Source organism: Monodon monoceros, unplaced genomic scaffold (genome assembly GCF_005190385.1).
Source record: "Monodon monoceros isolate NGI ecotype Baffin Bay Population unplaced genomic scaffold, NGI_Narwhal_1 Super_Scaffold_10, whole genome shotgun sequence".
In the NCBI taxonomy this organism is placed as follows: Eukaryota; Metazoa; Chordata; class Mammalia; order Artiodactyla; family Monodontidae; genus Monodon; species Monodon monoceros.
In genome coordinates this window covers 46,429,650-46,446,525 of record NW_021703766.1, presented here as the reverse complement: position 1 = coordinate 46,446,525, position 16,876 = coordinate 46,429,650, and the positions used below count along the sequence as shown (strand labels likewise).

The following is a 16,876-nucleotide window of genomic DNA, read 5'->3' as shown; positions in this document are numbered from 1 at the left end:
ACTGGCCTAAGGTCACATGGCTGGCAAGCGGCAGGGCCGGGATTCAAACCAGGCAGATGGGGGAGGGGGGACAGGGAAAGAGAGAGAGCATTTATCGAATACCTATTGCATCCGTTCCGAAAGGGGAGGAACAGATCTGTCTTGGTCACTCCTGTGTCCCCCATGCCCAACAAAGGGTTTTATTAGAAACTACAGTGTAGTGTTTCTTACCCACCCCAGCCCTGACACCCTGGGTGGCACTATATCTGGTGCACTGTCCTGGGAGCCCTGGAGGACAGGGCTTGGAGTTGTCTTGGTCACCCCTGTGTCCCCTGCACAGAGCCAGGCACAAGAGTAGCAACTCGGTGAAGCGGATGAATGAACCCACCCACTCTGAGCCTGCCTCTACCCCAGACCAATCACTATCCCATCACCCAACCCGGCGCTACTGCTCCAATTACGAGCTTTGAGGCCACAAACCCCAGATGCAAAAGACAAAGGTGACTATATGTGCTGTTTATTGGGGTGTCGTCATGGGAAGGCAGCGAAACAGTTTTGCCTCCTGTTCCCCAGCCCTGCCCCGTCTTAACAACTACCTCTCATATAAATAAGTGTAAAGATGGTCAGTAGAAAAGGAGCACACGTCAGCTGGAAGACCACGTTAGAGCTTTGGCTAAGGGAGAGGGGGAGCACCTGTCCTCCCCAAGCCCAGCCTTGTGGGCCAGGAACCCAAAGTTAGGAGCAGGAGGACAGAGGGGCACCACCCACACCACAGAGTGCTGGGGTCTTTGGTTTGGACCAGGCTGCAGGCCCACCTACCCCGCACCGCAGGCCCAAGCGGGGCCTCTTCACAGCAGAGGCCAGGGATGGGGGCCCTCCCGAGGAAGGCAGCTGGTTCCCAAGCCTGCTTTTCCCTTTTCCTTCCGAATGCCCTTCCTGCCGCCACAGTCCGCTAGGAGGGAGGAGACAGAAAAGGGTAAAGGGCAGAAGGAGGACGTCCCGAGGCTGAGGCCTGAGGAACAAGGTTGTGCTGGTCACAGTGCTGGCATGGGACATGGCTGTGGTTTCAGTCTGCAGGGGGGTCAGCAGAGTTCTCCCAGGAGCAGGGCAGGAGCCCATGGGGCCAAGGGCGGGTAGGACAGGGTGAACTGGGCCCTGCCCAGCGGTGGCAGCTCTCAAGCCAGTCCCAGGGTGCCACATCCTCAAAGCCTCTGTCAGCACTTGGAGGGACGCCAGATGAAGAGACTGGGCTATAACTCTCCCGGGCGGGCCAACCAAGGGCTGCTACATTTACTCACAAATGAGGTCTGGTTCTCGGGCCTGCGAGGGGCCAGCTCGTAGAGGGAGGGGCTGACGAGAGGCCGAGGTTACAGTCATCCACGTGGTGACAGGCCTGAGGTCACGCCCGTGCCCTGCAGTACATGCATTGTGTTCTCTCAGGGCGTGTGGTTTAGTTGTGGCCTCTGCAGCCCCTCAGAAGCCTTCCTGGCTGGTCAGGGGACCCAGTCTGGTTCTGACTCACAGCAGGACCCAGCCAGGGCACGCACCTCTCGGGCTCTTAACAATCTCCCCGCCCCCGAGGGTGCGGTGCCACCTGATCGCCAAGGCCCTCTGCATCTTCTGCACTGGTCCTGCGTGGTGTGCAGTGCAACCCTTCCCATCCCTGGGCTTCAGGCCCCCATGCATCTCGGGGCCCCTCCGGCCACACGGGCACCATCCAATAAATAAACATGATGGTGGGCGAGCAGGTCAGCTATGGGCCAGGCCCTGGAGGAGGTGAATCACGTTGTCCAGGCCCCAGAGGTAGCCGTCCTCGCGGTTGCCCTCAGCCCAGGGCAGCCGGTGGCTGAGTGTCTGGTGGTCAGGCAGGGCCACTGTCTTGCCAAAGTCGATCATCCAGACCTTGGCCAGGCCGGTGTGGTCATGCACAAAGAGGAGGGAGCTGCCTACCACCTGCAGAGGGAGAGGCAGGAGGTTAGAGGGAGGGGCAGGCACTGGCCAAGGTCCCGGCCCCACAGACTGCTGGGCAGGGTGGCTGACAGCATGAACTTTGGAGCCAGGTTGCCTGGGTTCAAACCCTAGCTCTGCCACTTACGGCTGTGTGGCCTTGGGCAGGGGACTTAACTTCTCCTTATCTCTGTGTCCTCACGTACAAAGTAGGAATAACGGAATAAGAGTACCATTTACCTCAAAGGTTGCTGTGCATATTATACGTGTGAATTAATCCACAGAAAGCTCTTAGAAGAGTTGCCCGTATAAACAAATGCAAAACTGTTATCCTTTTTCAAGCTGGGGTACAAACTCAAATGCCCGCAGGATCCTGAAGCCATCAGAGGGGCCTGGCGGGGACTGAGGGAGTGGATAATGCCTCCCCGCGGGAAAGGGCAGCAACCACTCAGCCCCAGCGGATTGCTGCTGGTGACGCCAGGCAAGTGGCTTCCTTTGTCTGGCTCGGTTTCCTCATGTGCAGAATGGGGGTGATGGTAACCGCCCCACCTCCCGGGGTCACTGCAGCATTCCGCGTTCCACAGCTCACAAGCTGCCTCGTGGAGCTGGCCACACAGCCCTCCGGAGATACTGGGTTGTTTTTTCTTTTTTAGTTAGAAATACATTCCTTCCCTTCATCTAATGCCAGGTTTGCAAGCCTCTCCCTTTTTCTAGTCGGGTTTCAGACACCAGTGCTCCCAGAGAACCCGGATGACTGGGCAGGCGAGCAGGCGGCTGTCAGAAGAGGCAGACGCTGCCCAGCTCTGGATGGCTGTTGGCATGTGGCGAGCGGCCCAGGGTTACCATGTCTCTCGTGGTGCCAAGACAAACTGGAAATCCCGATTTTAGTGTGAACTCTACATCTTTATCATGTTTTCAATGTTGGCAACTAATTTTTTTAAATGTTTAGTCACCGGGCAGGTGAAACCAAACCTGAGGACATAAGAGGTGGGGTCCCCAGGCCTCCTCTTTGTGATTTGCGTGTAAAGCTCAAAGGCAGTAACAAGGGTGACGAGGGTGATGTTTGGTGATAACAAACGTGACCATAAAAGCTGGCACATACTGCAGGGCTCCTATGGGCTGGGCTTTAACTATATTAATCCACTTAACCTTCGTTACACCCATGCGGCAGGTGCTACAGTTACCCTGTCCTACAGGTCAGGAGACAGGCCTGCGGAGCTACTGCCCAGGCTCAGGTGGCTGGGATTCGAACACAGGCTGGCCTGACGCCCAGATCGGTGCTCTTTCAGAAGTCAGTGATATCAGGAAAAAGAGGAGAGAGGGGCTTGAGGGGGGAGGCGGAAGAACTTGGAGATAGACACAGTGACGTCAGCACGGACTTTCTGAGACAGCCCCAGAGAGATGAATGTTTCCAAAGAGACACAGGCTGCGGAACGGAGAGAGAGGAAAGGGGAGTGGGGACAGCCACCAGATGAGGAAGGCAGGTAACAAGAATTGTAAATAATCATGGGTATAAAATAACCACAAGAGCTAGGAGTGGAGAGCCCCTCTGTGCTCCTCACGGCGCTCTGCATTTGCTCATCTCCCACCTCAGCAGCTCTATAAGGAAGGTACTATTGTTCCTCCCCACGGCAGGAGGAAACTGAGGACTGAGAGGGTAGGTCATATGCCCAGGGTCACACGGCAGAGCCAGCCTCATCCCAAGGCCACCTGGCTGGGGTCCATGCTCCTAACTGTCCCACCTCCCTGCAATCCCTCGTGCTGCCTACCCTAAAGAAGCAAACCCCAAAACTCGGGGCTTCCTTTTATAGCTTTGGCCTGTGACCCTGTTGGTGGTTTCTGCTGAGTACCACCTGGACCCCGACACTCCCCCTCACACAGGGCCCTCTGTTCCCATGGTGGCCACGGCTCGCACCTCGTGGGTCTTGAAGAAGGGGGAGTTCTCCAGAGCTTCACGAAGTTCCTCTAGGCGTGCCACGTACTTTTTCTGTGCATGAGAGGGAGGATTTCTTGGTTAGCTTATGGACTTTGTGGGTCCTTACCCACCTTGAGATCTGACCTCATCCCATACCCCCAAAGGAGTAGGCATACCCCAGCCAGAATGGGGTAAAGGGGGCCATGGGGAAATGGGGGGGGGCAGGGGTTGGATGCATCAGGGTGGCACAGACAAGACTGTGGTTGGGGACTTCCCTGGTGGCGCAGTGGTTAAGAATCCGCCTGCCAATGCAGGGGACACGGGTTCGAGCCCTGGTCCGGGAAGATCCCACATGCCACGGAGCAACTAAGCCCGTGCACCACAACTACTGAGCCTGTGCTCTAGAGCCCGTGAGCCACAACTACTGAGCCCGTGTGCCACAACTACTGAAGCCCGCGTTCCTAGAGCCTGTGCTCCACCACAAGAGAAGCCACCACAATGAGAAGCCCGCACACTGCAACAAAGAGTAGACCCTGCTCGCTGCAACTAGAGAAAGCCCATGTGCAGCAACGAAGAGCCAATGCGTCCAAAAATAAATAAATGAACACAATAAATAAAAATTAAAAAAAAAAAAGAGTGTGGTTGGTAGATCACATGAATACCCACAATTCCTAGCAGCTCCCCCCACCAAGAGGTGGAGTCTTTCCCTTGTAATCTAGTCGTGGTCTTATGACTTGCTTTGGCCAATAGAACATGGCGAGAATGATGGTGGCCATTCTGAGCCTAGCCATCGAGAGGCTTTGCTTTTTCACTTGTTTTCTTGGCCCGCTGCTTCCACCGTGAGAACAAGCCCAGGCTGGTCTGCTGGATTGAGCCAGGAGCCGAGACAGTGAGGCAGCCACCAGACATGAGAGCAGGGCCCTCCCACCAGCTGGCCTGACGGTGAGCAATGCCAGCCAGTGTCAGCCAACCTCGGCCCAAGGCAAGAGACTGTTGACGTGGGAGGAACAATGATGGTGGTGGTCCTAAGCTGCTAAATTTGGGGGCATAGGTGTCCCGCTCACCAGGATTGCGCGGTTCCCATCCACAAAGTCCTCCAACATCTTTGTCACCTCCTCCAGCTTCCGCGTCTTCTTGAAGTTAGTGCTGCAGGTCCCATCGGCTTTCTACAGGATGAGGGGTGTCATACCTTTTCCTTCCCACGCCCAACACCAAGCAGCCTCAGGCACTTCCAGGGGCCACCTACCCACCTCCAGGCTCACCTGCTGTTCAGGGGAGGCTAGCCCACCTGCCTAGCCCCAAGTCATACTCCTGAGCAACCAGTCCTTCAGGTCTAACCTTGAACCCCCTGGTTGAGCCAATCTAGCCAGGTGGGCTTTGGAGCCGGGTGGATCTGGCTTTGAATCATGGCTCTGCTAATTCCTAGCTAGGTGGCTTTAATCAAGTCACTTCACCTGCCTCAGCCTTGAGTTCCTCATCTGGAAAATGGGAATTGTGTTAGTATCTACCTCCTGAAGCTGGTGTAAGGAGAAGGAGAGATTGGGTGCGTAGGATACACTGCACAGTGCCTGGCACATGGTAAGTAAGTACTCAGTAGAAGAGACTAATGTTATTTTTTGTCTGCGAGGGGCACAGAGAGCCCCTGAGTCATTCTGCCATGCTGTGCCAGGTGCCCTGTGGGCAATGGTAACATGGAGGTAACAGCACAGGTAACAGCACAGATGAGGGATACAAATACTGAATAAGATCATCACAAAGGGAGATAAGAATAATGGAGCATAGGGAGTTATAAGGAGGTAAAGACCCTGAACTAGTTGGATGGAACTCAAGGAGGGCTTCCCAGAGGAAGTGAAATTTGGAAGGAGTCAGGAAAATGACTGGGAGTCAGTCAACCAGGGGAACAAGGGAAAAGTACTCCTGGCACAGGAAACAGCACGTGCAGAGGGCCTGTGGCAGGAGAGAACAGGACCCTTTCAAAGAAATGAAAGTGCTTCACTGTGCCATCTATAGGGGACTGTGGCACATCCACAAAGAGCTATTATAGAAGGAACAGGAAGGAAGGGAGGGAGGGAGGGAGGAAGAGGATCTCCTATCTCTCTACGAAATGATATGGGAAATTCTCCAGGACTATGCCACCTTTTGTAAAAACGAAAAAGGGAGGAGGGACTTCCCCCGTGGTCCAGTGGCTGACTCCACGCTCCCAATGCAGGGGGCCCGGATTCAATCCCTGGTCAGGGAACTAGATCCCACATGCCGCAACTAAGAGTTCACATGCCACAACTAAAAAGATCCTGCATACTGCAACTAAGACCCAGTGCAGCCAAATAGATAAATTTAAAAATGGGAGGAAAAGGTAGTATATACAACTGCATTTGTTTGTAAATACAGGAAGAAATATAAGAAACTGATAAAGTGGTTCCCCACGAGGAGGGGGTGGTAGAGGGACAGAATGGGAAGGACGGCAACAGGGTTGGGAGAGAGATTTCTCCTATATACCCTTTTATAATATTATTTTGACTTTCGAGCTGTGTGAATAGCTATTCAAATGATTAGATTTAATTTACAAAAAAAAGAAAGAAAGGGGCTACCCTAGGGGCGCAGTGGTTAAGAATTCGCCTGCCAATGCAGGGTACATGGGTTCGAGCCCTGGTCCGGGAAGATCCCACATGCCGCAGAGCAACTAAGCCCGTGAGCCACAACTACTGAGCCTGCATTCTAGAGCCCATGCTCCGCAACAAGAGAAGCCACCGCAATGAGAATCCCGCATACCGCAACAAAGAGTAGCCCCCGCTCTCCGCAACTAGAGAAAGCCCGCGCACAGCAACGAAGACCCAATACAGCCAAAAATAAATAAATAAAATAAACAACTTTTGAAAAAAGAAATAAAGAAGAAAGAGAAAAGAGGAAAAAGCCCCTCCAGCTGCCGTGTTGGATGATGCATCAGAGGAGGTGAGACCAGCATCTGGGAGGCCAGGGAGGCTGAGTCAGGAGAAGATGCGGCTGGGCTAGGACAGGGTCTTGGTCTTGGGGAGGGGAGGGGAAAGAAGATGGAATCAAGAGACCTTCAGGCAGATGGGTAAACAAAACTTGGTCTGTGATAGACACAGGGGTAAGAGAGAAGCAGGAACCCTCCTAGTGCATCTTTCCATCCTCTGTAGTCTCCTGCTCTCTCTCCAGATCCTGCTTCTTTCCTGCTTTCTCTGACACCCTGGTTCCTTGGGAAGCCCTGCCTCAGATCTAGCTCTTAGCCCTCTACAAACAGGCTAGCAGCTCCTGGCCCTCACCTTGATGCCCTCGATCCGGAAACCCAGGGTGGAGGTCGAGCTCACGGTCTCCCTCCACTGCATGTAGCGGGGCTTGGTGACTGCACCCTGGGCATGTTCCTCGGGGGTGGGGGCCCCAGGGTCCACAGCCACCATCTTCTCATACATGTCCTTCCGGGGCCGGGGCCGTTCTCGCGCCTTCACCAGCTCCTCCTCCAGGTAGGTCCTGGGACACAGAGGATATAACAAGGGAAATTACGAAGAACACAGCTGGAGGACTTACACTCCCTGATATCAAGGCATGTTCCAAAACTACAGTGTGGCACAAGAATAGACAAACAGATCAATGGACCAGAACAGAGTCCACAAACAGACACACACGTACGTTCACCCAATTTATGACAAAGAAGGCACCACAATTCAGTGGGGAAAGGGCAGTCTTTTCAATAAATGGTGCTAGGTCAATAGGATATCCATATGGCGGTGGGGAGAGGGGAATGAACCTCGATCCCTGCCTCAGACCATATACAAAAATTAAATCTAGGTGGATTGCAGATCTAAATGTGATAATTAAAACAAAGCTTGTAGAAGAAAACATAGGAGAAGATCTTTGTGACCTTAGAGTAGGCAGATTTCTTAAACACAAAGCTACTAGCCATAATGAAAAAAACTGACAACCTGTACTAAATTAAAAGCCCTTCTTGGGACTTCCTTGGTGGCACAGTGGTTAAGAATCTGCCTGCCGGTGCAGGGGACACAGGTTCAATCCCTGGTCCAGGAGGATCCCACATGCCGTGGAGCAACTAATCCCGTGCACCACAATGACTGAGCCTGCGCTCTAGAGCCTGCGAGCCACAACTACTGAAGCCCACATACCTAGAGCCCATGCTCCGCAGCAAAAGAAGCCACCGCAATGAGAGGCCCGTGCACTGCAACCGCAACAAAGAGTAGCCCCAGCTCGCTGCAACTAGAGAAAGCCCACGCGCAGCAACAAAGACCCGACGCAGCCAAAACTAAACAAATAAATAATTTTTAAAAAAACTTCTGTTTATCAAAAGATGTTAAGAGAGTGAAATGGGAGAGTTGGAGTGTGTGTGTGTGTGTGTGTGTGTGTGTGTGTGTGTGTATCTCCAGCAAAGGACTTGTATCCAGAATATATAAAGAATTATACATCTTTATAATAAAAAGAAAAAGAGAGACCAGTAGAAAAATGGGCACTTTTCAAAAGAGGATATCCAAATGGCCAATCAATGCTCAAGTTGTTTGGTCATCAGAGAAATCGAAATTAAAACCATAACTATTCACCAGAATAGTTAAAAGTAATAAAACAGGTAATACAAAGTGTTGATGAGAAGATAGAACAGAACTCTCATACACTGATGGCGGGAAAGGATGCTGGTACAACCGCTTTGAAGATTGGCTTGGCGCTATCTTCAAAAATGTCCCCCCCGACCCTTCACCTCTGCCCCATGGCTGCCCCTGAACCTACCTGCTGCCCATCTTGCAGTCCATGATGGAGGGGTTCTCAAAGTCTGCCAGGAGATCTTCCATCTGGTTGAAGGCCTGGCCATCCTGCTGCACCATGCCATAGTAGGCTGGCACGAAAGGTCGCAGGGGGTCGTACATCAGCTGTTCCAGGCTGCGCTGCTCATACTGACAGAAACGCTTTAGAATCCAACCATCCTCTCCTGCCTGGAAGTTCCCTATGAGCAGCAGTCAACGAGAGGGTCAAAAACTGAATGAGCAAGGGCTTCCCTGGTGGCGCAGTGGTTGAGAGTCCGCCTGCCGATGCAGGTGACATGAGTTCGTGGCCTGGTCCGGGAAGATCCCACATGCCGCGGAGCGGCTGGGCCCGTGAGCCATGGCCACTGAGCCTGTGTGTCCGGAGCCTGTGCTCCACAATGGGAGAGGCCACAACAGTGAGAGGCCCGCGTACCGCAAAAAAAAAAAAACAAAAAAAAAACTGAATGAGCAAGAGAATCCCCCCACCTCCTGTAGGTATCAGGTCCTGGCCACCATCATCTTGCCTGACCCTTCCGCAATACCTTCTCTCCCTACCAGCAATTCTCAAAATCTTGGCCAGAGGTGGTGAAGGAAGGACCTAGTTCTGCATTTTGTTTAAACAGAGGCCTGTTCACAGCACACTGTGTCCTCATTTGTTTTGTAATTTTGGATTATGAGCTCTCGATCAGCAATGGGAATTTTTGTGAGAGCTGAGTCAAGAGCATGACTCTCCCAAGCAGATCTGCATTTGCTTCTGCCTGGAGTCCCAGAGTGCTAACAATCAGGGCCTTGTTAGTTTACAAATCTGGCATTTTGTGGGCCATGCAGATAGAGTAGATCAGAATTACAAATTCTTATTGAGGCAGGTAGTATTTTCAGATTATATTTTCCAAAGATGGCTGCAACAGTAGCTCATGTCCCACATGCTCTTCTAGAACTTTGCCACTCCCATCAAGAAGTGGAATCTAATTCTTTTCCTCTTGAATCTGAGAGGGCTTATGGCAGAAGCAACACTGTGACTTCAGATCTAAGTCATAAAAGGAGATGCAGCTTCCACTTTGTTGGCAGAGACACTTGCCTTTCAAGTCCTGAGCTACCATGTAAGAAATCTGATTATTCTGAGGCTACCATACTGTGAGGAAGCCCAAGCAGCTACACACAGAAGTCACATATAGGCTTTCCAGCCGGCAGCCCCAACTGAGAACCAGCCAACAACCAGCATCAACTGCCAGGTGTGTGAATGCATGAACCTCCTAAGGTCTCCAGCTTGCAGCCTTCGAGTTGTTCTAGCTGAATTCCCAGGTATCACGGCGCAGCAACAAGCCAGCCCTGCCATGCTCTGTCTGAATTCCTGACCCAAAACTTATGAGTGTAATCAAATGGTTGTTTTATTCCACTAAGTTGTTTGTTTGTTTTTTTTAAACCACCGCTAAGTTTTGAGTTTTTCATTTTTGGTATTTTTTAAACTCAGCAATAGTAACGAGGACACATACAGACGGCAGGCCTGTGCTTACAGTTTTCGGGGGGCCTGGCCCTTCTCTGACTCAGTTCTAAGGATGAACAGGTGGATAAGCTCCCTTCCTGCCTCCCTTTGCTGGTGGGTACAGTGGGTCTAGTCCAGCCCACAGCCTGTTTTTGTAAAAAAAAAAAAAAAAAAGCTTATTGGAACACAGACACACTCACAAATTTATATATTAACTATGGCGGCTTTTGTGCTGCAACAACAGAGTTGAATAGTTTATATCTATTATCTAGCCCTTTACCAAAAATGCTAGATTCTAGGCCTTGTGCTATTATGTGCTAAAGAGATTGTGCTAGGTCCTGGGGAAAAAACATTATAGCTGTTGTTTATTGGGGGCCTACTCTGCTCTGGCCGCAGGGTGAGGACAGGGACTGGTAATTGCCATTTATGAGGGGTCTGTCTCTCAATCTCAATATACATTGCGGTACGTGGGCCTCTCACTGCTGTGGCCTCTCCCGTTGCGGAGCACAGGCTCCGGACGCGCAGGCTCAGCGGCCATGGCTCACGGGCCCAGCCGCTCCACAGCATGTGGGATCTTCCCGGACCGGGGCACAAACCCGTGTCCCCTGCATCGGCAGGCGGACTCTCAACCACTGCGCCACCAGGGAAGGCCTCAATATACATTTTTACTTTAACCCTTTAGTTTACCCTGCAAGGGAGGGACGATTATCTCACACTACAGATGAGGACACTGAGCCCCAGTGAGGGAGAGTAACTTGCCCAGGGTCATCCACAAATAGAGAGCGGAACTCGGATTTGAGCCCAGGCCCATCTGTCCCCATGGTCGAAGATATGCCCCCTGCCACCGGGATAACAGGAAACAGCCCTCCATCCTGATGTATGAATGGCCCAGCCCAGGCCTAAGCACTTTCCATAAAAGCCCCATGAGCTGGAGACTGTCACCAAGCCCATTTTACAGATGGGGGAACTAAAGTACAAACAGCAGTTCCTTCCCCGCCCAGGCGTCTCTGCCCAGCCCTGCCTGTTCCCCACCCGCCCTTCTCCCCCCGCGCTCACCGGAGTGTCCAGACAGCTGGACCCAAGGGTAGTGTTTTCGGAAGGAGACCATGAAGGGCGAATACTTCAGCACTGTCTTCAGCTTCTTCCACGGTTTGTTCTGTGTGGGGCAGAAAGGGTGGGGTCAGGGCTAAGGCCAGGGATGCAGGGGGATGGCGCTGCTGCCATGAGAGGGAACCAAGGGGGGCTTCCTGGGATCCCTGGGCCCAAGCTGGTTGCGGTGAGCAAAGCTCACTGACTTGTGCAATCACAAACTCCCCAGAGGCCTCAGCAAAGGCAGAGAAGAGTCTCTGTCCGTTTGTCTCGGCGTCATCACTTTGTATCTGTGTCTCTCTGTCCTTCTCGAAGGAGCAGAGATAGGCTAGGTTGTGTTGCAGTCATCAGCTACTCCCAAATCGTCCCTCGACACATATACATCAGAAAGGTGGTTCCAGGGAAAATGATAAAGGCAGGAGTTGATGAATGGAGGCTGAACCACAGAGAGAGACAGAAACAGAGACAGATGACAAAGCGATGACAAAGACAGACAGGGACAAAGATGGAGACTGCAGCAGTCATGACAGCTGCTTACCAAATAGCTCCAGCCTGTCCCCCTACCAGGGATATCCCCGCCCTCTTGAACTTAGCTTTGGCCAATGAAATGTGAGCAGAAGTGTCACATTTAGGTGGAAGCCTTAAAGCCAACCAGTGACTCTCCATGTTCTTTTCCCCAGTATAGAAAGGGGTGGGGGACTGTAGGAAGAGAAACAGAGGCTGAGTGAAAACAGCACGGAGCAGGGCCGCCTCAGCCACCACTGACCCACTGTCAATGTGCAGTAGGAATGAAAATAATCCTTTGTTGGGAATTCCCTGGTGGTCCAGTGGTTAGGACTCCGTGCTTTCACTGCCAAGTGCCTCGGTTCAATCCCTGGTTGGGGAACTAAGATTCTGCAAGCCTCGGGGCCAAAAAAAAAAAGAAATCCTTTGTTGTTCCAAGTCACTGAGTTTGGGGGCTGTTTGTCACTATAGCAAACCCTGACCTCTTCCAACTGACACAGAGATAGGCACAGAGTTACTAGAAGAGAAAGAAATACAGAAAGACAGAATGGGAGACACAAAGTAATGACAGAGAAAGAAAAAGAAACATAGATGCAGAGGAAGACAGAGAGAGAGCAACAAAAAACCAGAGAAGCAAACAGAAAACAAGGATTTAGTTGTATCGTGTGGACTCAAGCAAGAGCTTCTTGAGACCTGGTTACTGCCTGATTCACTGCATTTGCATATGCACGCACACGCACGTGTGCACACGCGCACACACACGAATATCTTCTCTGCTCCAAGCACACAGCAGGCCCTTAGCAAGGATTGGGAGAATGAGTCCTCTCCAGAGAAAAAAGCTATGTGGCTCATCTCCCCCCACCCCGGGGTCAAGGCCATGTTCTCTCCTACCCCCCAGAGCCCAGCTACCTAGCAGACATCTAATGGATGGTGGGAAGGTCAAACACAGGCAGGGGTTGGACTGAAGGATTCAGGAAGGGCTATTCCCTCCCCTCTCCAGCTGCCAGCCGTGAAGAGGAGGTGATGAATAAAGGTTCCTGTTTACTAAGCACCTGGAACATTCCAGGCACAATGACAAAGGCTCAGTGTGCCATAACCTACTTAATCCTAAAAACACAACCCCAGGAGGACTGCTGACTGTGTTACAGAGGCGGAAACAGAGACTCAGACGGGTGAAGTCACCTGCCTAAATCACACAGCATAGTGCTGGGGTTCTACCTCTGGTCTGACTCCACTGCCCTGGGCTTATCCATTACAGCCCTGCTAGATTACAAGTCTTGAGGGCAGGGACTGGGGTTGTCATGGTTACAACTGTGTCCCCAGCCATGGCTTGACACACAATAGGTGCTCCAAAAATATAGCTTGGGTTGAAGGAGATTGATTAAATGTCTTTTTTTTTTATTTTTTATCATAAGCAGGTTCAGTATCTTCTCTCTCTTTTTTCTTAGATCTGATGGTTAATCTGGGCTTTCTCAGATGGCTTCATCATGGCCTCAGCTTACATCTCCTCCTCCTCCAGGAAGCCCTCTCTGATACCCCAGGTCTGGCCAGTCACCTTCTCTAGATTCCCACAACCCTCTGGGCTTCCCCCATCCCAGCCCTGAGCACTCTGAGCTGTCACTGCCTGGTGATGGGTCTGTCTCCTCCACCGGCCTGGGAGCTCCATGTGGGCAGTGTCTGGGTCACTACTGTGTTCCCAGCAAAGCCAACGTGGGGCCAAACACAAATTAGGGACCCTGGGACTGTCTGTTGTCTGATTAGGAGGACAGGATGGATGTGAGAAGGAAGGAAGGTGGGGGAGGGGGGAGAAAGTAGCTGGGCCTTTAAGGTCAGATGGGATTTCAAAATGAAGCAAGAAGGAAGCGAGGGGTATTCTGAGTGGTGGGAACAGCTTGAGCAACGAGCGGAGGCAGGATGGCTGCAACATGTTCAGGGAACAGTGTGTACTTCGGCTCCCTTGCAGCAGCAGAAGGGATCAGGATGGGAGAAGGGAAGCTGAACGTAGAAAGGAGCCTGGAGACAGGAAGCTGTGAACACAGGACTGAACTCCTGATCGCTATCAGGCAGGCCCTGGGGAGCCATGGAAGACTCTGGAGCCGGGAACGTTGAAAAGTTAGTCAGAGCTGGGTTTTGGAGGCAGATTCTAGGGAATGAGGAAACACTGGAGACAGGGAGGCCTGGGAGGAAGGCAAGTTAGGGACGGATCCACAAAGTGCAGGGGTGAAAATGACTGGGTTTTCAACTAAGCCAGCATTGAGTTAGAATCCAAGCTCCGACCAGACGTGGCCAACTCTAAGCAAGTGACCTCACTTCTCTAGGCCTTAGTTTCCCCTCTGTAAAATGCAGATAATAATAATCCCAATCTTATAGTGCTTTTATGAGGATTCAAAGAGTTAACACACATATAGCACTTGGAAAAGTGCCTGGTATTCAGTAAGGGTTTGAATCTCAGCTCTGTGTCTTCCAAGGTCTGTGACCTTGGATGAGTCTCTGTGCCTCAGTTTCTTCGTCTATAAAATGGGGATCATAGTATCTACCTCATAGGGCTGCTGTGAAGATTAAGATGAGTTAATATAAGCAAAGAGCTTAGCACAGGGAATTCCCCGGAGGTCCAGTGGTTAGGACTCTGTGCTCCCAATGCAGGGGGCGTGGGTTCGATCCCTGGTCGGGGAGCTAAGATCCTGCATGCCTCGGAGTGTGGCCGAAAAAAATAAAATAAAAAAGAAAGCTTAGCACAGGGCTGGGCATGAGCGAGTGATAGCTGTTATTTTTGTTTCTTCATTCACTCCAGCTCAGCTGCTCTGAGATGTCAAGGAGATGAGGGGGTAGGCAGAGGGAACAGCAATGGCAGAGAGCTCCAGAGGGTCAGCGCCTTGGCTCTGGCACAGGCAGGCTGGGGCAGGTCTATCTCTTACATCTGTGGCCACATGTGTGAGCACGTTCCTAAAGGGAAGCATGTGGGGTGAAGGGGACTCTGGGCAGATTCCAGCCAGGGGCCCCAGGACAATGGAAGGACCCAGCAGGCAGACCCACCAGAGGCTCTCACACCTGCCTATGCGCTGACCCTCCCTCCCTGAACCTGCCCTGACGGCCTTCCTGATTCCCCAGAGAACCGCACCCAAGCTGTGGATGAGGGTGGAGGATGTAAACAAGAGTGTGCTGGAGCACCCTGGGGAGCTCGGGGGCAACGCAATGGGGAAATGGGAGAGTCCCTGGCCAGGCTGGGGGTCCCTTAGCATTTTGGCTTCACACAGCTCTTTGAGAATCTGATAAAAGCTGGGAGCTCACTCCCTACAAAAGTGAATGAGCTAAGGGGTGGTGAAGGCTGATGACCCTTTAAGGCAGCTACAGGCCCCAGACTTAGAAAAGTCGGTAGAAAGTGCACCCTTCCTGTCTGCCTGAACTAGTGTTCTTTAGAGTTTGGGGTCACAGACTGTGATCCAACAGAAGTCACAGACCCTTGCTGCAAAAACATGTGTATACACACACAGTTTCACACCATTTCAGGGATTCCTGAATACCATGAAGTTGGCCAGCAGCCATCCATTTTAGACCCCAGGACTGGAGGCAGTGGGTGAGGGGAAATGAAGAGAATTAGCAAGAGGCTGCCTGGAGGGGGTTAGTAACCCTGCTGTCGGATGGAAGAGGTGCTTGGAGATGAAATTGCTGGTGGAGTTCTAAAGAACTTCTCAAAGGAAAGGCGGGGGTGGAGGCGGGGGATACGGGATCTGTGGGGATGTGGCTCAAGGGCAGGATGGGTCCCACTCACCCCAGACCTGTCCTCAGGGTCGCTGGAACCTCCACCCCCGGCCACCACGTCATCCTCAGACTCGTCGAAAGAGGAGGCAGAGGAGAAGCCTCCACTGCCCCCTTCAATCTGGGAGGGGGGTCCCACTGGCTGAGCCTCAGGCTCGGGGGTTTCAGGAGTGATGATGAGGCGGGGCACAGGGGTCAGGGGGCAACACTCCTGGTGAGAGTACAGGTGAGTCACCAACTCCCCGCGTTCTGGTTCCTCTAATGAGCCATCTTGGTTGGGCTCCCCCAAAAGGCAGTCTGTCCCAGGCTCTGTCTGGGGTCCATGAGTATCTTGTGTCTGGGGTCCATCAGTGCCAGGCTGTGGCCAGAAGCCATCAGTATCTTGTTGTGTTGGGAAACCATCGATGCCAAGCTGTTTCCAGGTTGTTTCCGTATCCTGTTGTATCTGGGAGCCATCAATGTGCTGCTCTATCCAGGGGTCTTTGGTATCCTGTCGTGTCCTGGAGCCATCAGTGTACAATTCTTTCCAAGAGCCATCAGCATTTGGCTCTGTTGAGAGAGAGGCCCCTTCTGGCTGAGTCCGGACGCTGGACCTGTTCTGGTGGGTCCAGAGGTTATCAGCCCTGGGCTTGGCCCTCTCTGGCTGGGTCTGTGACCCATGTATTTCTAGCTCTGCCCAGGGCCCATCAACCCCTGGCTGTGCCCAGAGGTTAGCCCTCTCTGGCTGACACTGGAGGTCAGACCTGTGTGGATCGGTCCAAAAGCCATCTGTCCTAGTCTCCGTCCAGTCACCGGCTGTCTCCAGTTCTGACCAGTGGCTGCTCCTTTCTGGATGTGTCCGGAGGATGGACCTGCCTGGCTCCGTCTTTTGGCTGGGCCGCTCCGTCCCCGCCCCGGAGCCAGCTGCTTCAGGCTCAGCCTGTCCGTCGGTCCCCGACTCAGGCCCGAGGCCGGCCCTCTCGGGCTCGGTGTGGAGGTTGGACTCCTCGGTCCGAGCCCGGGGCCCGCCCCTCTCCGGCCGCCCCGCCGGGCCCCCTGCGCCGGGCCCAGGTCGTTGCTGCCCCGGCTGCCGCCGCCGCCCCCCTCGCGTCGCCGCCAGTCCCATGCGGGCTGTCCCCGGCAGCGCCCCAGCCTCCGCCTCGCTCAGGTTTCCCCGGCACGGGCAGCGCCTCATGCCCGCTCCCTAGGTTCGGGATATGACCGGGCCCAGCCCCTCCTGCCCCTTTAAATCCCGCGAGGGGTGTGGCTGGGGAGCCCCGACTCGCGGGTTCCGGCCCGCGGAGCTCCAGCCAGCCCAGCCAAGCAGGGGTTAACCGATACTTTCCCCCACCCCCACCCCCACCCCCACCCCTACCCCTGCCCACAACTCCCGGGGAAGGCCCCGAAGCCCCGCCTCGCCGGACGTGACGTAAAGGGGTATGGGCCTTGTCTGGCTCC

The 16,876-nt window shown here is 53.1% G+C and overlaps 1 protein-coding gene across 1 annotated transcript; it reads right to left on the bottom strand.

Annotated features, from left to right (window-relative positions):
* Window positions 1–489: 489 nt before the first annotated feature.
* ITPKC (inositol-trisphosphate 3-kinase C) lies at window positions 490–16,704 on the bottom strand. The gene is made up of 7 exons (XM_029213579.1): window positions 15,453–16,704; window positions 11,147–11,246; window positions 8,594–8,807; window positions 7,126–7,330; window positions 4,906–5,007; window positions 3,842–3,913; window positions 490–1,932 (listed from the first exon to the last, which is right to left on the bottom strand). Exons 1-7 carry the CDS (start codon window positions 16,611–16,613, stop codon window positions 1,729–1,731), a joined length of 2,058 nt encoding a protein of 685 aa, XP_029069412.1. The 5' UTR covers window positions 16,614–16,704; the 3' UTR covers window positions 490–1,728.
* Window positions 16,705–16,876: the final 172 nt, after the last annotated feature.